Source organism: Triticum aestivum, chromosome 4D, assembly GCF_018294505.1.
Source record: "Triticum aestivum cultivar Chinese Spring chromosome 4D, IWGSC CS RefSeq v2.1, whole genome shotgun sequence".
Lineage (NCBI taxonomy): Eukaryota > Viridiplantae > Streptophyta > Magnoliopsida > Poales > Poaceae > Triticum > Triticum aestivum.
The window spans coordinates 61,348,934-61,369,899 of record NC_057805.1 but is presented as its reverse complement, the minus strand read 5'-3'; the positions used below and the strand labels follow the sequence as shown (position 1 = coordinate 61,369,899).

The window sequence follows — 20,966 nt, the reverse complement described above, 5'->3', positions numbered from 1 at the left end:
AGGTCCTGAGCCCACACGAACATGAGGTCCATGGGGGAGGAGGGGTTCGCGCAGCGCGCGGGTAGTTCGGTTTGATCATCCAAAAATCAAAGCAAACCAGGAAAAACCAAAAAGTAAAATAAACCAGCCAACGTTGCGTGCAGTCAGCATCGAAACAAGAAAAACATAAATGAGGTAATTTGTGGCGCAAGTTTGCTTAAATTGTGTAAAATGTGGAAAAAAAAACTGCTATATGGGGTAATTGTTGTCACAAACGTAAAACTATGGCCTATGGGGTAAAGAATGTAATTCACTCTTCTTAAAACCACTCAGTGCAGCAAAAGATCAAATTTCAGACGTTCTAGCATTTGAGAGACCAAAAAGTTATAGTATTAGAGTATAGTGACCATACTTCAACTTTGGCAGTAGTTGAGGACTAAGAAGAAAAACAAAACCTTTTTCATTTGAATAATATGAACCTCATTGGCGCATTGCTAGTCACACGTTCGCAGCCAGGAAAAGCGCGTGAACAAGGAGGAAAAGGGATGCCGTGGTACTGCTAACTCCGCCACATTTTCCTTTTCTTTTCGAACGTAGCAACATTGCTTCACATGCTAACTCGCCGCTACAAGCGCACCACGAGCCTCCGTATTTGATCTCCTCTGTTGCCTATCAGTCCGCTTCCTGCTACGCCACAGTAGGCGAATAGGCGTGCCCGGGAATCCGGCGTCAGACCGGAGCTGCTTGTGCATGTACCGCCGATACGGCTCAGGGAAGAGTTTTGCGTCATTAACGAAGAGGACAAACGTTGGTGGACGAACAGCAGCCTGCAGAAAAACAAGATTCCTTTGGCTCTGAAGAATGAAAATGCTGCAAGGTAGTTTGGAGATAGAACTGTACAGACTGAAAGAAGTGAGGATCATCTCTTCCCAAATAGGTCACCTGTGTTGTGTAATAAACACGGCCTCTTTTGCCACCTCTTGTTCGTGGTGGTGCTTTGAATGCTACAGCTTCTCTAACCACTTGGTTAAGAATAGAGGTGCCAAGTCTTCTAGACCTTTCCTTTTCAACCAAAGAAGCAGCAGAAATAATCCTGACAACAAATCCATACAGCATATATTAGAGAATGTCAATACAGGACAATATTCTATATGCAGTGCTGGTGTCTAGAACAGAAGTAGCAGGAGGATACTAATACTGGCATAGACGACTCATCAAGGGGGGAAAGTGGGAATCCAGCAAATTTTGCATGTCCAGTAAGCACAGAAAATTTTGGCAAACATAAGTTCATAGAGGAAACACATGTTTCATATGTCAGTTAGCAAGAAAGTTACAGTAACCATCACCCAGTCACCCACTACACCAGCCCTTGGCATTACAGATCTACAAGTCTATAAGATTCTTGCTGTAGGGACTTTGAAGTATGTAACAAAATATGGAAATGATGTTCTAGAAGAAGAATGGAAATGGTTGGCCTTGGCCGCTGCAGGCAGAGCACATAAATTAATCGTTGCAGAGGTATAACCCAAAAGGGTGAAATGTACACACTATAGCCTGTAGGGGGGTATATACAGCTAATATTTGAACGAATAACGAAGTATCAAAAGACTGAGATTCTAAAACTAAGATTAGGGTTTTACTTTTCAACGCTGTTCCCATTTATCGCAGAACAGTAAACAATAGGTGCCCAGTCAAGTACACGAAGCTTCTCTCTTACATCTTGTTCATAATGTGTAGTACTCTCATTGTTCTTGTTTGGGATTGTGTCCCATTTGTTCACAACAATGACACATGCCTTTCCCTCTTTCTCAATCCTTTCTGCAATTTTATAATCCTTGATACCGCAAAAAAAAAATCACGGTGTTAGAATAAACTATATATCTACATGAAATGTTTGTGTGCACATGTGAATGGATTGTTGAGATAAATACCTGCTCCGAGACACAGGCCATCGCTTCAATAACAAGGGCAACTACATCAGATCGACGAATTGCACTAAATGCACGTTTTACTGAAAGTGTTTCAGTTGTGCTGCCAGCAGAAGCAACTGCTGCTCTCCGTCGGATGCCAGCCGTATCGATGAGTTTGTATTTCTGCGGCATTTGAGATATCAGCATACCGGTGTTGGCAGTGTACTGCACCAATGAAGCAGCTCTGGTGCTTAAATGCTCAAGAGTCTTATGAACAAACCTGCCCATCCACTGTGGTTAACTCAGTATCAATGGCATCACGGGTGGTACCACTAACTGGGCTCACAATAGTTCTATCTTCTCCAACCAAAGCATTTAGAATGCTACTTTTCCCAACATTTGGTCTTCCAACAATAGAAATAGCAGGAACGCGGTTTTCGTCTTCTTCAACATCATCCAATCCTTCTAGTCCCTGTAACGCCTCGACTTTATATCAAAAAGAACTTCGTGAATGTGCCCAATCATTAAGAGATGAGTATCATCATGCATGCATGTAAGGCCAAACATTATCTGAACAAAAATTACCTCGAACTTTTTCAGTTCCGAACAGACCATATCCAGGAGCTCTCCAGTTCCAGTGCCGGTGATAGCAGATATTGGTAAAGGTGTAAACCTAAAGGAATAGAGGAAAGATGAGCCGAGCAGCAAATAAATATAAATACAGCCGACTGCATAGCTAAAGAAAAAAAAACATCAAACTTTATGGTAAGAGTGTAACCAGAGTTGGAAGACAATTGATTCTGGTCTGGCATAAGTTATTGATATTAAATTCTGATACTTTATGCTGTTAAGGCCTATATACAATTTAAACAAGACTAGTACAGTATGTTGTTTGTCTCTTTTATTATAGCAGCACAATCACAAAGATATCAGTGCTAGTATCAAGTTCTCATTAGCCGCTATTGTCCAAAATATAACCTAAAAGATCATTCCAGCATTGTCTAATCTTTTCGAAATGCAAATGAACTGAATCAATGTAATCACCGTGTGGGTATAGTGTAAGTTGTGCTTTTATAGGCTCACCCTAATGACCAAAATTCTAATGCTTGCATTTGCCCTTTCCGTGGCGATTCACACTTGTTTACAGCAAGTATGATGCACTTGTGTGAGAAGTTGCGACGTAACCAATCAGCAATTTCTATATCAGCTGCCACAAGACCAGCCTGGAGGAATTTGAGACCATCATGTTAGTGAAAACAAGCTTTGGAAGTTTATAGTAACAATGGGTAACTCAAAAATGATAGCATACTATCACTGGCAAGTTATGCAGCTTTTGTCAAGAAGAATCTTCTCAGGAGCATGAATCAAGAAAAGGCACCAGGGAAACAAAACTTGAGTCGTTACGAGGTAAATATTGAACTGTTCATATTAAACCGAGCTAGTACGATTAGAAGATCGAATAGCAAAAGTAACAGATAAAATAGTTGCTCAAAATATAAGATGATACAACTATAATCGCCTAAACCTGCCTGACCATCCACAAGGAAAAGAAGGACAGCTGCTTCTTCAACGGCAGCAACAGCTTGCTTCTCAATCATAGATGGCATCCTAGCAATAGCAGCTTCTCGAGAGGCCATTGGAATCCCATCCATACCAACAGTAGTTGTGATGGCAAGTTCTTCCATTACACCTGCTTGAGACTTCGATAGAGTAATCACACCCCCAGTATCAATAACCATAAACTCTTGATCACCCCAATAAGATCGTCCATACAAACGATCCCTTGTTACACCAGGTTCATCAACAACGATAGCCCTATTGCCCTGTTAGATATCAGAACACAATACATATCAATTTTTGCATTCGGATCAGACATACAGTGGTGTACATTGCAGAAACAAACTGAAATTATGTTTGTGTAAGCAAGTGGAATACCCCGACAAGCCGATTGAATAGTGCAGATTTACCCACATTAGGTCTACCAATAACAGCCACCTTTGGAAGCTTACTGTCTGGGATCTGAGTCATGAATTGAACGGTAAATTGGTTAACTTTGTTTTCCACAATCCACATTACAACAGTGTCTTCATTAGCATGTCAACTAGACGACTCATTATTAGAACATGAAGATACACCGACATGTTTAGATGTTGATGTCTTATCCCTCATGGTTCTTCTTTTCTCCCGAACATCACCATCTGAAAAATGTCGACATGTAGTCTATGAACCAAGTGAAGTGAATGAAGTAAGCTTTTAGAGGGAAAAAAACAGCACATCAGTATATTATTCTTGAAAAACACAATATTTATAGTTAACAATGTTATTTTGTTGCAACACTTGAAACTAAAGGCTAAACTGTCTATAATAGTCTTGCTAATTACCAACATCTACTTGACTAGGATCCATAGGCAATCATAATATTCACTAATTGCTATGACCAAAAAAGAACCGAAGTTAAAGGTGCCACACAGTTGAACCACGCCTTCAAATTTCTAAATACAGGAAACCTAAACACCACCCATATAGCCACCAATTGACACAAAATTCCTCGTCGGGCTGCTCTACAGCATTAGGTGTTCAGAGCCAACACCCGACCACACTGTATTGTACTGTACTATAATTGTAACAAGGGTATTTTGGGCATTGTTGCCGGAAGCTTCAAAGTTTTCACTATAGTCTATAAATGCAAGGGAATGAATTACGAAGCAAAAGTGAAAAGACCAGCGATCTCCAGTAATTTGCCTGACCAGAGCAGCATACGAACGGCGACCACGACCACACCGCACGACAAATGTGGAGATCAAATGATAAATATGCCCACTCACCGACGCGTAGCTCCCGGTCGAGGCGCGCGGCGAGGTCGGCGGCGGCGCGCCGCGCCTCTTCCTCCATCGCCTCCACGTCCAACTCCCCTTCATCCTCCTCGTCGCTGTAATACTCATCATCCTCCACCCCTTCCTCTTCCTCCTCTCCATTTTCGTAGGCGGGTTGTTGGGCGGCAGCGGTCCGGAGCCCGCGCCCGGGCGCGGGCGGAGCGAAGGAGAGAAGCAGCGGGCGAGGGGCAGCAGCCCTGGAGACGAGCGGCAGCAGGCGTGGAGTGTTCGGGGTTTTGGAGCTAGGGTGCAGGATAGGCGGCCGCGAGGAGGAAGAAGTGGAGGGCATGGCCATGGCGCGCCGTAGAGCGCGAGGCCGGGGGCAGCGGGAGACGAAAGGGGATAAGGCTGGTCGTGGGAATAACTTCGGCCAATTCTCACCGACCCCAATAAGGCCGAACCCTCAAACCCTTATAGCAGTTTTAAGGGTTGAGAAGTGCTAGTTTTTGACACTTTTAAGGGTTGAAAAACATGGACAAAGACTAGAACCCTCAAACCCAACCCTTTAAACTGCTTTAAGGGTTGGATTTGAGGGTTCTAGTCTTTGCCTCAACCCCAACCTTTAAAACTGTCATTTCATATATCACACATTTCATCATATGACATATCACAAACTCCATCACATTTGACATAAAACAATAATCATTCTAGTTATTACTACAACACCGAATAAAACAATAATCATTCAAATTATTACAACAATGTTTGAGCAAATTACACTAATTGTTCGAATCAAATAGGACATAGAAAAGTAAAACAAAGATACATCATGGGCCAATGCGCCGCCCATCCAACTGCCAGTGGTGCTCTACTAGATCATCCCGGAGCCGACCATGAGTGGTTGCATCCTCAATCTCACGATGTGCTTGAAGAAAAGCGTGTATGCGAGAAGGGTTTCTTTCCGGTTGCACACGGGTACCAACATTGTCATAGAAACAAGGGAGGTTTAACCCTCTCTCATCCTCTAGGATCATGTTGTGTAGAATCACACAACATTTCATGATGTTCACCAAGGTTTTTTGTCCCAAAACCGAGCTGGACCACGAACTATGGCAAACCTTGCTTGCAAAACACCGAAAGCTCTCTCAATATCCTTGCGGGCTGCCTCTTGTGCCTTGGTGAAATGAGCCTCTTTTCTTGTTAAGGGCACCCCATTTTTCTCCTTGATGGACTTCGCAAGAGTTGCCCATTCGGGATAGATGCCATCGGTGAGATAGTATCCCATTGAGTACTCATTGTCCATGATTTTGTAGTTGCAAGCTGGAGCATCCCCAGAAATTAATCTTTTGAACAAAGGAGATCTATTGAGGATATTGATATCATTGAGTGTTCCCGGCAACCCAAAGAATGCATGCCAAATCCATGTGTCCTGAGATGCTACGGCCTCAAGCACAATGGTAGCATCACGGCTTTTACCGCAATACATTCCGTGCCATGCCTTTGGGCAATTTTTCCACCTCCAATGCATGCAATCAAGACTACCAAGCATCCCCGGCCATCCCCTTTTTTCATTCATTTCCATTAATCTCTTTGTATCTTCCTCGTTTAGTGCCCGAAGATACTGCTCACCGTACAACCGGATGACCAACTTGGCAAACCTACGGACTGACTCCGTAGTTGTATCTTGCCCAATGCGAAGATACTCGTCGGTATAATCCGCGGGTATGCCATAAGCGAGTACCCGCATTGCCGCCGATATCTTTTGATATGCACTAAACCCCATGATACCGGCGGCGGATCTACGACGTTTAAAGTAATAGGAGGCGGCCTCACAATCGGTGACAATCTTCACAAACAAACTACGCCGCATTCGGTACCTTCTACGGAAGAGACGAGGAGGGTATGTAGGTACCTCCGCGAAGTAGTCTTCCATCAAATGCTCGTGTCCGAGAGTGCGGTTCCGGTAGATGGTGACTCGCCCCATCTTCGACCCTCTCCTCTGATCCATCAGCTTCACGCGGTTTTCAAACGATTGCACGTCGATGAGGAGGCTCATCATCTCGACGTCGTCGTCTTGCAACAACTCATCAATGTCGGAATCGTCGGATGTCGACCAATCCGACGAATCGGACATCGAGTCCATGACAATCTCCTCATTGTTCATCTCCATCTGCAAAGGACAGTCACTAATTAGTGCTAAAAAATGAAACAATAAAGAAAATGAAACAAAATGAAAAAAAAAGCACATACCTCACCTCAGAGGAGGCGGCAGAGGCGGCCGGCGGGAGGGCGGCCGGGGCGCGGCTTGGACGGCGGGAGGGCGGCCGGGATGGCCGCCGGGAGGGCAGGGCGGCGGCGCGGCTCCTCGATGCCGGCTCCTGGGCGGCCGGTCAGGGCGGGAGGGGAGGCGCGAGGCGGCCGGGCCGCGGCGGCGCAGGGGAGGCGGGAAGGGCGGCCGGGGCGGGGGGGAGGGCGCACGGCGGGGCGGGGAGGCGGAGGGGCGGCCGGGGATGGAGCGCCGGGGCGCGGCGCGGCGGGAGGGCGGCCGGATCCGGGGAGGGGGAGCTGAAAATTCCCTCCCGCGCGTCGTTGGCGATGGAACCGGGTCGGGGAGGGGTTGGGCTGGCCAACCCCTGTTTCTACAGGCTGGGAATGAGAATAGGGTTTGAGCCTCTAAATTTTTTTGAGGGTTTAAGGGTTAAGGGGTTCTATTCTTTAGGAATTTTTCGTCTCAACCCGTAAAAAAGCGGTTATTTTTTAGGGTTTGAGGGTACTACTAGAAATGCTCTAAGGCCTTTGTTTGACAGCAAGGGATTGTGGAGGTTTTGGGAGGAGAGTGGGAGGAGAGGATTCCAGGGGATTTGGTGAATCCCCTTCTTCCACCCAATTCTCTTGGAACCTCAAATCTCCCTCTAGCCACACATCCTTCAAATCCCCCTGTACAAAACAATGTTTGATAGGAAGGGATTGCCATATTAAATTAAAAAGGTGTAAAACAGTTAAAAATCTAATCTTGCAACAGTTCTTCACATGAACAACATAATTCTATTGACTTGGAATCAATATATCATCACATACACATAACAGCAACATATTCTCTCACATCAGCATGACTTAGAACCAAAAATGTCTCGTAGGTTCTCGGCATTCACAAGTCCCAGGCAAGACATGCGTACATTCAAGGATGCTGAGAATACATAAGCATGCTGAACTATTTATGCAACATAGAGAAAAGCATCACTTGATGTTCTACAGCGATTGTTGGAAGAGAGTACATGACAGGAGCATAAATTCCAACTACAAGTCAGCAATAGCGCAGACACAAAAGCAACCGAGGAGACTCTCAAACAGACGATTTCGAGGGACCCTGCAAACGTCTGGTTCAGTGGGACCTGGAGGAAAACAAAATTTGTCTCAGCAAACAAAGAGACTTTTCCCTTGCATAAATAACAACGATCAGGTATATTTCAAGGAATATTAAGAGCACAAAATACAAAATTAAAAAGAGAACAAAGGCAAGCTCTGTTCAACTGTAGATAAATTTAGCAAAACAGTCAATCAAAGATAAGTTTAGGCTGGCTGACACCCGAGAAAGCACATACTTAGCTCTTATTCAACCATTCAAAACAATTCTGAGAGAATTGAAAATAATAGAATTCAATAGTCTCCCAGAGAACAGGTAACTTCTAACTTTAGCAGCAGTAGTGCAAAGAACAAGCGGTCAAACTTGACCAATGAATTATATAGAACAATAGTAACTCCAAAATTCAGCTAAACAACTGCAAGTTGCCAATTACACACTGGAAATGCAACATACAACAGATCATCCAACAACAGATAACTTTCGGTTAAATTCAACCAACCCATACAAAAGAGAAGCAAGCACCAGGCATATCAGAAAGCTGCAAATCACAAACTCCAGCACTGCTCACCAAGAGATATAACTGAAAAGGATCCATCTTACTTAGATAGTACTAATACATAGGTTCAGTGAAAGAGCATGATAACAGATAATAAAGGGGGGCTTCACATGGTACCGATGCTGTAAGCTTGCCAAAATCGAAGGGGACACAGCCCCTCACCACAAAGCTTACAGAACCATGACCATCAAGCATCTAGGAAAAGTTGGTTTACAATTAAATTTGCTCCATGGTCACAGCACATACAGACAACAGTTCAAACATCTAATTTGCTCCATGGTCACAACACATATCAACATCTAATCTGCACTACACTGCCATTACAATCAACAATGAAAAAGTTGGTTTACAATCTGCCAATTTATCCTCAACACACAAATTTATGGCAATCTCGACAGCTAGGGTTAGGGTAGAAGAGGACGGCGTTCTTGGCAAGCTAGCTGGGTAGGGTTAGGGTACATGTGGAGCTGGGGGTAGGAGACGCCGTTCTTGGCGTGCTTGCCGGTGAGGACGAGGCGGACGGAGGGCGTGCGGGAGGTGGCAGCCATGGAGAGGAGGGGGAGGGGAGGGGCTGCGGTTACTAACCACCGGGGAGAAGTCCAGTATGCCGGAGGAGATTGCCGGCGTCGAGGCAGCGCGGCGTCTTGGGGAGGAGGCGGCGGCGGCGTCTTGGGAGGAGGCGGCGGCGGCGTCTCGGGTCGGGCGGCGGCGTGAGTCGGGCGAGCAAATCCTCGAGGGGGGGCTCGAGGGTTCTGAAGCGCGTGGAAACTGATGGATCGACGGGGAATCGCGTGGGTTGGGCCGTCGAAACCCCGGGTACCAAATGGGCCAACGGGTATTTGCGAGGATTCTGGGCCACGCGAGGAATATCGGCTCGAAACCCCCCTAATCCACGCGAAACAAACGAGGCCTAAGGAGTAACAGCACCGAAAAGTAAAATTGCGTGGTTTCCAGCCGTCCGTTGCGTTTTCAAGATTGATGCAATAGATTCGTGTATAAGCTTAAAACGATTCACTGTTCTTATACATATAAAATACCACTGACGGTTCTGACATACATTCTGCTGTATCTGACGCATAAAGTTAGTATAAAATTGGGTCATCTATTTTGGAATGGAGGGAGTAGATCCCATCCTATTGACTCAAAGCAAGGATGAAAATATCTTCATGACGCGGTTTCTATTCCTTCTTCCTCGCTCTTCTCTTTCTCAGTTCGCCTCCATGCCTTTGCTTCTTCCTCTGCTAGATTTCAGCATTGTACTGCATCTCCTTCTTCTCCATTCTTCTTCATTTCTCCATAGTTAGAGCTACTCCAACCGCTTATAGATCAGCTTTAAAATCTAATCCCTCCAAGTATTTCTCCCTTGTTATAGATCCAGCAACCAGTTACAGCTACTACAGACAGGTATGGATCCACTTAATTATAGATCCAGCAACTAGTTACAGCTACTGGATAATTTGTCTTAGTTTTTTTTGTGAAATCTTGTTCTTATATGTATGTTTTTCAATTACATTCTTTATGAAAGTGCTTCTCCAACAAAAAAAAAGTCACAAATTTGTTACTTCTATTTTTTAACAATTTTTTTCATTTCATTAAGTAAGAAGTTCATCATATTTCACATATGTCACATTCTGTAGAATTTTTTTCACATATCAGTCCGTACTATGTGTATGATTTTACATCTGTAACTCATTTTACTATAAAATCAATTTAATCAGGATGTATTATGATAATCAATGTATGAATGGAAACTCTTGGATCTTTTAACAATGGTTCAAGACCCAAACACTTATTTGACATCAAGGTATAATTTTGCAGAGCTGATTATTTTTTATATTAGTGAATCAAGCTTTCAGCAAGCTTTATTACGATGATATTACCGCACTATACTAATTCTATATTATTCCAAATTTAGCATCGTTGATACGCAGGTTGCTGAAGAAAGCTTCATAAATGAACAATCTGAAGATTTTTCAGATGAAAGAGATGTTCTCTCTCAACCAAATCTTAGGTATGAATCAAGTATATTAAATTCACATTAATATTCATATCTGAATTATTATAAAACCTTTTACCTGATATACATGATTTTTTAAAGGATCAATGTCGACGAATACAATGATGAACAGGAAGAGGTTCAATCGAAATTTGGAAAAGGTGGAAGAAATCATGTTCATGAAGAACTTGCTAACACTAAAAATCCTTCTCTGGATGAAGATTATTTATTTTCAGCATATAAACTTGGTGATGAAGAAGGCACTGCTAATCTGGAAGATAATAGGTATAATTTTCATATTGCCTTACATATAAAATATAGATAGAACTAATTGTTATTACTTCAGTTCATTTTTAAATGGAGCTATTAAAGAAGGTATCAGATCATATTGTCAAGATAAATCTTTGGATATGTTCAAATCATATGTTGGTATGAAGTTTGGATCTCTACCTGAAGCATATGACTCTTACAACACATATTCTTGGGTTCTTGGATTTAGCATCAGAAATGGAGACAATTTTGTAAACATCAAAGATATTAAGACAATGCAAGAGTACAAGTGTCTACACAGTGTGAGTATTATTTAATTTATAACTAGCACAATTATTTTGTAAGGTATCAATGAGTAACGTATTAATTTCAATAGATATATTTAATTGCATAGGGTGTAAACAAGAATGCAATTAAATCAACCACTAGACGTGGTTGCAAAGCGGAATTAAGGGTGCATTTGAATGATTCTAGAGAATGGTATGCCAAAAGTTTCAAAGAACACAACCATGACCTTGTTGAAAGTTGTGGTGAAAAAGAAACACATGTGTTCTCATCAGCATATTAATCCAGCAGCTAGAGAACTTATTAAGCATCTGAGACAAAATAATGTTTCACTTACAAGGGTAAATTCTATCATATCAGACATCTATGGTTCAACTAGTAAAGTTCTGTTTAGTAAAAGGGAACTTAGAACTGTGTTTTCTCAAATTGCAAGCGAGAACCTACAAAATGATATTGCTAAGACCTTCGAAATTTTTAGATAGAAAATTGTGCAAGATGATAGGTTTTTATTTACTGCACAAGTCGATGATGATAATAGGCTAAAGGCTATAATGTGGACCAGTGGCAGAAGTAGGGCATTTTATCAGTACTTTGGCGACGCAATCACATTTGACACAAATTATGGTACAAACATTTACAATATGCCATTTGACATGTTTGTCGGTGTCAGTAATCATTTTGAGAGTGTCATTTTTGCTGGAGTATTGCTTACAAATGAAAAGGTTGAAAATTTCAAATGGGCTTTTAAGGAATTTGTGGCAATGATGGGTGGAAAAGCTCCTGTTACGATACTTACTGGTATGTTCTAACTAAATTCTTATTTAGTATGTGTGTTTTTATTAAGTTCATATTGTTAAGATTGAAATTAAATCCCAGATCATGCACTTGCAATTGCTAATGCAGTAAAAGCAGAATTACCAAGAAAACTCATAGATGATGTAAATGGCATGTCCTAAAGAGAGCTCATCAACTTCTCGGTCAAACATACAAGAAGCACAAGACATTTGAAGATGATCTCCACAAATTAGTAAACCATATGCTTACGGTTGAAGAATTTGAAAAGGCTTGGAAGATTATAATTGAAAAATATTGTTTAAAGGACGACGCTTTCATGACAAGAGCTTATGAGGTCAGAGAAATGTGGGCTAAACCGTACTTTCAAAAGATTTTCTGTGCAAGGATGTCTAGTACTCAAAGGAGTGAATGTGCTAACAACATGTTGAAGATATACACTGTTTGTAAACCTTCTATTAATGTGTTTGTTACTCAATATACAAAGCTAATAGATGATAGAGAAAGCTGTTATGCTATGGCTGGGGAGAATTAAAAATAGGTAAGTTTATGCAAGTACTTAATACATAAAAATGTTGTAAACTGCATTACAAATTCCTATATTCAATATCCAAGCATTAACAATAGTAACTTTCTTGCAGAGAATTATTAAATTACAGTTTGGATATCTTCTTGAGAAACATGCTTCTACAATATACACACCAAGAGTCTACTTGTTGTTCAAAATGAATTAGTTAAATCAACTAAATATATATTGGTACCAGGGTCGGAGGAAAATATGTTCGAGGTCATGCATGTTGAAGCTGAATCACGTGATGCTTGGTGCAAAGTAAGATACATAATCAAGGTAGAAGAAAGCATTGGATACTATAATTGTGAATGTGGCCTATATGAGTATTTTGGTGTAATATGCAGCCATATAATTAGAGTAAGTTTAGTATTGCTGATCTTATCAGTTTTATTAAAATTGCCTTATTATACAATGTTAAAAAAATTCTATCTAGGAGCACATACATCGTTAAAATTTTTACTATTATACAACGTTTAGTATTACTGATCTTATCAGTTTTATTTAAAATTGCCATATTTCACATATAGTAATTGAATTTCATATGTCCAAGTTATATGTGTTATATATTTGTATCTATTAAAGAAAGGAATCTAGGAGCACATGAATTCATTTGTACAAAATTTTATAACGACTTATGTGAAATGTATCCTGATAATTTATGTGTTTATACAATTCTATATAAAATATTACTAACATGATTTGTAATGAATTATGTGAAATATGTAATCGAATACAATGTTTCGAGTATTTTTTATATAACAAATGTTTGAATTAGGAAAAAATGTATGTGAAAAATTACTTAAATGGATTTTTTTGTGAAATTTTTGAAATTTATTTTATGAAAAATGAATCATACTTGAAAATGTGATTCAAACTACTAATTCTAAATTACATACATTTTTCTTATTACAATATGTTGAATCATACGTGTACATTCAATAAAGACTTTCCCATTCAAATTATAACAAATTAGTGTGTACAAATGATGTATTCAAAGTAATGATTGTAAAAATAATTTAGATTCTCGAATACAATATAGTGGATCATACTTATACATTGAATAAGATGTGATAATATAATATCTGATTCAAACCCTAACCAAATAGTACTAAACAAAATAATAATAATATTTAGATACTAAGAAAATTACAACAATCAGACATAACATAATTATAATATCCTTTCTATTCCAATCATTATGAATATCACATATCATTCCCTTCAGGTTCTTATCCTTCCACTTGAAAAGATCATCCTTTTGCTTTAATTCATAAGTTGCATCTTCTATCTTTATCCAACAGTTCTCTAGGTCATCATTTAAGTTTTTGAGGTAGCTTTTCAAAGGTAGTTTATGTTCTTCGTCTACCCAAGAGCTCCAAGCACATTCTTCACCCTTCATCTCAAATAATTAGTATTACATAACAAAAAGAAAATGAAAGTGATACATTTGGTCTACAATAATTACTTGTAAATACCTGAAGAGGACGACCAAGGAAGCAATGTCCACCATTCTCTATGCCCCATGCTACATGACGAGTAGGTTTAAGATTGTGAATGCATCTTCTCAGTGCATATTGATCTATGCCATTCCAACTTTTATCATTCGCAGTTCTATAGATAACATCATCAAAAACTACTTCACCAATGCCCTGATAAAAATATCAAAACAATTTCACATAAGTACACTGCACATATGATAGAACAAAAAAGAAAGACATACTCACATCATTGTAGTATTCCATCTTTAGAACACTTGTTCAGTCAACAGCTTCCATATAAAAACTTCCACCTATGTATGTAACACTAAGTGTGGGTGTTGTTTTGTAGGCTACCAAATAAGCTTTTTTACTTTTGAACTCATCAGCAAAATGGTAAAAAAAAGATGCCAAGATATTTTGGACAAAGTTGTGATAAAGTTCTCTGGATAGCGTGTAGGTTGCTACAACTTGTCATGTCAGTAACCTCCAAAAAGAACCCTAGATTAGAAGTTCCTCCGCCGCAACCTCTATAGCCACGAAAAACCAATCGGGACCCCGTTCTGGCACCCTATTGTAGGGGGAAATCATCACCTGAGGCCATCTTCATCATCCCGGCGGCCACCATGATGAGGAGGGAGTAGTTCACCCTCGGGGCTGAGGGTATGTACCAGTAGCTATGTGTTTGATCTCTCTCTCTCTCTCGTGTTCTTGATTTGGCACGATCTTGATGTACCGTGAGCTTTGTTAATATAGTTGTATCATATGGTGTTTTTCTCCTCTCTATCTTGTTGTGATGAATTGAGTTTCTACCTTTGAGGTTTCACTCTTACCGGATTGAATACTTTTATGGATTTGAGAACACTTGATGTATGTCTTGCATGTGGATACCCGTGGTGACAATGGGGTGTTCTATTGATTCACTTGATGTATGTATCTTGGCACTCAACCCGTGGATTCCTGAAGTGACACTGGGGTATTCTATGCATAGGGGTTGATGCATGTTTTCGTCCTTGTTTCTCTAGTAGAAATCTTGGGGCACTCATTGAAGTTCTTTGTGTTGGATTGAATATTATGAATTTGAAGTTGTTTGATGCATATCGTATAATTGACCAACGGATACTTGTGGTGATATTGGAGTATCTAGGTGACATTAGGGTTGATTGATGTGTTTTCAAATGGTGTTATTTTAGTACGAACTCTAGGGTTGTTCGTGACACTTATAGGGATGGCTCAACAGATTGATGAGAAAGGATAACTATGAGGTGATTCGGTACCCTACAACAATTTCATCTTATGTTCTCCGCTAGATAAGAACTTTGGACTGATTCTTTGTCGCACATTGAGGTATTGTTATATGATTCAACTATGCTAGCACTGTTGAGAGATTGCAATAGTGAAAGTATGAACCCTAGGCCTTGTTTTCAAGCATTGCAATACCATTTTTGTGTTGGGGAACGTAGTAATTTAAAAAAAATCCTACGCACACGCAAGATCATGGTGATGCATAGCAACGAGAGGGGAGAGTATTGTCCACGTACCATCGTAGACCGTAAGCGGAAGCGTTATGACAACGCGGTTGATGTAGTCGTATGTCTTCACGATCGACCGATCCTAGTACCTAATGTACGGCACCTCCGCGATCTGCACACGTTCAGCTCGGTGACGTCCCACGAACTCACGATCCAGCAGAGTGTCGAGGGAGAGCTTCGTCAGCACGACGGCGTGATGACGGTGATGATGAAGCTCCCGGCGCAGGGCTTCGCCTAAGCACTACGACGATATGACCGAGGTGGATTATGGTGGAGGGGGCACCGCACACGGCTAAGAGATCAATGATCAACTTGTGTGTCTATGGGGTGCCCCCTCCCCCGTATATAAAGGAGTGGAGGAGGGGGAGGGCCGACCCTCCTATGGCGCGCCCCATGGGGAGTCCTACTCCCACCGAGAGTAGGATTCCCCCCCTCCCTAGTTGGACTAGGAGTGGAAGGAAGGGGGAGGAAGGAGGAAGGAAAGGGGGGCCCAACCCCCTTCCCAATTTGGATTGGGCTTGGGGGGGGGGCGCCCCCTCATTTGCTCCCTTCTCCTCTCTCCCACTATGGCCCAATAAGGCCCATATACCTCCAGGGGGGTTCCGGTAACCTCCCGGTACTCCGGTATATTCCCGATCTCACCCGGAACTATTCCGATGTCCAAATATAGTCGTCCAATATATCGATCTTTATGTATCGACCATTTCGAGACTCCTCGTCATGTCCGTGATCATATCCGGGACTCTGAACTACCTTCGGTACATCAAAACACATAAACTCATAATACCGATCGTCACCGAACTTTAAGCGTGCGGACCCTACGGGTTTGAGAACTATGTAGACATGACCGAGACTTATCTCCGGCCAATAACCAATAGCGGAACCTGGATGCTCATATTGGTTCCTACACATTCCACGAAGATCTTAATCGGTCAAACCGCATAACAACATACGTTGTTCCCTTTGTCAACGGTATGTTACTTGCCCGAGATTCGATCGTCGGTATCTCAATACCTAGTTCAATCTCGTTACCGACAAGTCTCTTTACTCGTTCTGTAATGCATCATCCCACAACTAACTCATTAGTTACATTGCTTGCAAGGCTTATAGTGATGTGCATTACCGAGAGGGCCCAGAGATACCTCTCCGACAATCGGAGTGACAAATCCTAATCTTGATCTATGCCAACTCAACAAGTACCATCGGGGACACCTGTAGAGCACCTTTATAATCACCCAGTTACGTTGTGACGTTTGGTAGCACACAAAGTGTTCCTCCGGTATTCGGGAGTTGCATAATCTCATAGTCATAGGAACATGTATAAGTCATGAAGAAAGCAATAGCAATATACTAAACGATCAAGTGCTAAGCTAACGGAATGGGTCAAGTCAATCACATCATTCTCTAATGATGTGATCCCGTTAATCAAATGACAACTCATGTCTATGGCTAGGAAACATAACCATCTTTGATTCAACGAGCTAGTCAAGTAGAGGCAAACTAGTGACACTATGTTTGTCTATGTATTCACACATGTACTAAGTTTCCGGTTAATACAATTCTAGCATGAATAATAAACATTTATCATGATATAAGGAAATATAAATAACAACTTTATTAGTGCCTCTAGGGCATATTTCCTTCAGTCTCCCACTTGCACTAGAGTCAATAATCTGGATTACACAGTAATGATTCTAACATCCATGGAGTCTTGGTGCTGATCATGTTTTGCTCGTGAGAGAGGCTTAGTCAACGGGTCTGCAACATTCAGATCCGTATGTATCTTGCAAATCTCTATGTCTCCCTCCTTGACTTGATCGCAGATGGAATTAAAGCGTCTCTTGATGTGCTTGGTTCTCTTGTGAAATTTGGATTCCTTTGCCAAGGCAATTGCACCAGTATTGTCACAAAAGATTTTCATTGGACCCGATGCACTAGGTATGACACCTAGACCGGATATGAACTCCTTCATCCAGACTCCTTCATTTGCTGCTTCCGAAGCAGCTACTCCGCTTCACACATAGATCCCGCCACGACGCTTTGCTTAGAACTGCACCAACTGGCAGCTCCACCGTTCAATATAAATACGTATCCGGTTTGTGACTTAGAGTCATCCGGATCAGTGTCAAAACTTGCATCGACGTAACCATTTACGTCGAGCTCTTTGTCACCTCCATAAACGAGAAACATATCCTTAGTCCTTTTAGGTATTTCAGGATGTTCTTGACCGCTGTCTAGTGATCCACTCCTGGATTACTTTGGTACCTCCCTGCTAAACTAATAGCAGGGCACACATCAGGTCTGGTACACAGCATTGCATACATGATAGAGCCTATGGCTGAAGCATAGGGAACACCTTTCATTTTCTCTCTATCTTCTGCAGTGGTCGGGCATTGAGTCTGACTCAATTTCACACCTTGTAACACAGGCAAGAACCCTTTCTTTGCTTGATCCATTTTGAACTTCTTCAAAACTTTATCAAGGTATGTGCTTTGTGAAAGTCCAATTAAGTGTCTCGACCTATCTCTATAGATATTGATGCCCAATATATAAGCAGCTTCACCGAGGTCTTTCATTGAAAAACTCTTATTCAAGTATCCTTTTATGCTATCCAGAAATTCTATATCATTTCCAATCAACAATATGTCATCCACATATAATATTAGAAATGCTACAAAGCTCCCACTCACTTTCTTGTAAATATAGGCTTCTCCAAAAGTCTGTATAAAACCATATGCTTTGATCACACTATCAGAACATTTATTCCAACTCCGAGATGCTTGCACCAGTCCATAAATGGATTGCTGGAGCTTGCACACTTTGTTAGCATCCTTTGGATCGATAAAACCTTCAGGTTGCATCATATACAACTCTTCTTCCAGAAATCCGTTCGGGAATGCAGTCTTTACATCCATTTGCCAAATTTCATAATCATAAAATGCGGCAATTGCTAACATGGTTCGGTCAGACTTAAGCATCGCTACAGGTGAGAAGGTCTCATCGTAGTCAACTCCTTGAACTTGTCGAAAACCTTTCGCAACAAGTCGAGCTTTGTAGACAGTAACATTACCGTCAGTGTCAGTCTTCTTCTTGAAGATCCATTTATTCTCGATGGCTTGACGATCATCGGGCAAGTCAACCAAAGTCCACACTTTGTTCTCATACATGGATCGTATCTCAGATTTCATGGCCTCAAGCCATTTTGCGGAATCTAGGCTCATCATCGCTTCCTCATAGTTTGTAGGTTCGTCATGGTCAAGTAACATGACCTCCAGAACAGGATTACCGTACCACTCTGGTGCGGATCTTACTCTGGTTGACCTATGAGGTTCAGTAGTAACTTGATCTGAAGTCACATGATCATCATCATTAGCTTTCTCACTAATTGGTGTAGGAGTCACAGGAACAGATTTCTGTGATGAACTACTTTCCAATAAGGGAGCAGTTACAGTTACCTCATCAAGTTCTACTTTCCTCCCACGCACTTCTTTCGAGAGAAACTCCTTCTCTAGAAAGGATCCATTCTTAGCAACGAATGTCTTGCCTTCGGATCTGTGATAGAAGGCGTCCCAACTGTCTCCTTCGGGTATCCTATGAAGACACATTTCTCCGATTTGGGTTCGAGCTTATCAGGTTGAAGCTTTTTCACATAAGCATCGCAGCCCCAAACTTTAAGAAACGACAACTTTAGTTTCTTGCCAAACCACAGTTCATAAGGTGTCATCTCAACGGATTTAGATGGTGCCCTATTTAACGTGAATGCATCCGTCTCTAAAGCATAACCCCAAAACGATAGCGGTAAATCAGTAAGAGACATCATAGATCGCACCATATCTAGTAAAGTACGATTACGACGTTCGGACACACCATCACGCCGTGGTGTTCCGGGTGGCGTGAGTTGCGAAACTATTCTGTATTGTTTCAAATGAAGACCAAACTCGTAACTCAAATATTCTCCTCCATGATCAGATCGTAGAAACTTTATTTTCTTATTACGATGATTTTCCACTTCACTCTGAGGTTCTTTGAACTTTTCAAATGTTTCAGACTTATGTTTCATTAAGTAGATATACCCATATCTGCTCAAATCATCAGTGAAGGTGAGAAAATAACGATACCTGCTGCGAGCCTCAACATTCATCGGACCACATACATCAGTATGTATGATTTCCAACAAATCTGTTGCTCGCTTCATTGTTCCGGAGAACGGCGTTTTAGTCATCTTGCCCATGAGGCATGGTTCGCAAGTACCAAGTGATTCATAATCAAGTGATTCCAAAAGTCCATCAGAATGGAGTTTCTTCATGCGCTTTACACCAATATGACCTAAACGGCAGTGCCACAAATAAGTTACACTATCATTATCAACTCTACATCTTTTGGCTTCAATATTATGAATATGTGTATCACTACTATCGAGATTCAATATAAATAGACCAATCTTCAAGGGTGCATGTCCATAAAAGATATTACTCATATAAATAGAACAGCCATTATTCTCTGATTTAAATGAATAACCGTCTCGCATCAAACAAGATCCAGATATAATGTTCATGCTCAACGCTGGCACCAAATAACAATTATTCAGGTCTAAAACTAATCCCGAAGGTAGATGTAGAGGTAGCGTGCCGACCGCGATCACATCGACTTTGGAACCATTTCCCACGCGCATCGTCACCTCGTCCTTAGCCAATCTTCGCTTAATCCGCAGTCCCTATTTCGAGTTGCAAATATTAGCAACAGAACCAGTATCAAATACCCAGGTGCTACTGCGAGCATTAGTAAGGTACACATCAATAACATGTATATCACATATACCTTTGTTCACCTTGCCATCCTTCTTATCCGCCACATACTTGGGGCAGTTCTGCTTCCAGTGACCAGTCCCTTTGCAGTAGAAGCACTCAGTCTCAGGCTTAGGTCTAGACTTGGGTTTCTTCACTTGAGCAGCAACTTGCTTGCCGTTCTTGAAGTTCCCCTTCTTCCCTTTACCCTTTTTCTTGAAACTGGTGATCTTGTTGACCATCAACACTTGATGCTCCTTCTTGATTTCTACCTCCGCAGCCTTTAGCATCGCAAAGAGCTCGGGAATTGTATTATCCATCCCTTGCATGTTATAGTTCATCACGAAGCTCTTGTAGCTTGGTGGCAGTGATTGAAGAATTCTGTCAATGACACTATCATCCGGAAGATTAACTCCCAGTTGAAACAAGTGATTGTTATACCCATACATTTTGAGTATATGCTCACTGACAGAACTATTATCCTCCATCTTGCAGTTGTAGAACTTATTGGAGACTTCATATCTCTCAATTCGGGCATTTGCTTGAAATATTAACTTCAACTCCTGAAACATCTCATATGCTCCATGACGTTCAAAACGTCGTTGAAGTCCCGATTCTAAGCCGTAAAGCATGGCACAC

General features: G+C 41.4%; 1 protein-coding gene and 1 long non-coding RNA gene across 2 annotated transcripts; both read right to left on the bottom strand.

Moving 5' to 3' along the window:
* Positions 1 to 319: 319 nt before the first annotated feature.
* Positions 320 to 5,152, bottom strand: LOC123096204 (GTPase Der). Its single transcript, XM_044517850.1, has 11 exons — positions 4,715 to 5,152; positions 4,029 to 4,087; positions 3,825 to 3,908; positions 3,419 to 3,712; positions 2,973 to 3,112; positions 2,475 to 2,562; positions 2,170 to 2,361; positions 1,911 to 2,072; positions 1,620 to 1,813; positions 922 to 1,072; positions 320 to 806 (listed from the first exon to the last, which is right to left on the bottom strand). The coding sequence occupies exons 1-11, from the start codon at positions 5,055 to 5,057 to the stop codon at positions 594 to 596; spliced, it is 1,920 nt and encodes a 639-aa protein (XP_044373785.1). The 5' UTR covers positions 5,058 to 5,152; the 3' UTR covers positions 320 to 593.
* A 2,644-nt stretch (positions 5,153 to 7,796) lies between these two features.
* On the bottom strand, positions 7,797 to 9,391 carry LOC123099614 (uncharacterized). Its single transcript, XR_006448198.1, has 2 exons — positions 9,208 to 9,391; positions 7,797 to 8,094 (listed from the first exon to the last, which is right to left on the bottom strand). It is a non-coding gene; the product is annotated as an uncharacterized lncRNA (long non-coding RNA).
* Between the last annotated feature and the right edge of the window lie 11,575 nt (positions 9,392 to 20,966).

What these genes read in the sequence shown, in the direction of transcription:
- LOC123096204 (XM_044517850.1), bottom strand. Translation starts at nt 5,057, where the DNA reads ATGGCCATGCCCTCCACTTCTTCCTCCTCGCGGCCGCCTATCCTGCAC. An exon ending in AGACATCAACATCTAAACAT is followed by an intron (nt 3,909 to 4,028) that starts GTCGGTGTATCT and finishes TTCATGACTCAG; the next exon opens with ATCCCAGACAGTAAGCTTCC. An exon ending in TTAGAATTTTGGTCATTAGG is followed by an intron (nt 2,563 to 2,972) that starts GTGAGCCTATAA and finishes CTATTCCTTTAG; the next exon opens with GTTTACACCTTTACCAATAT.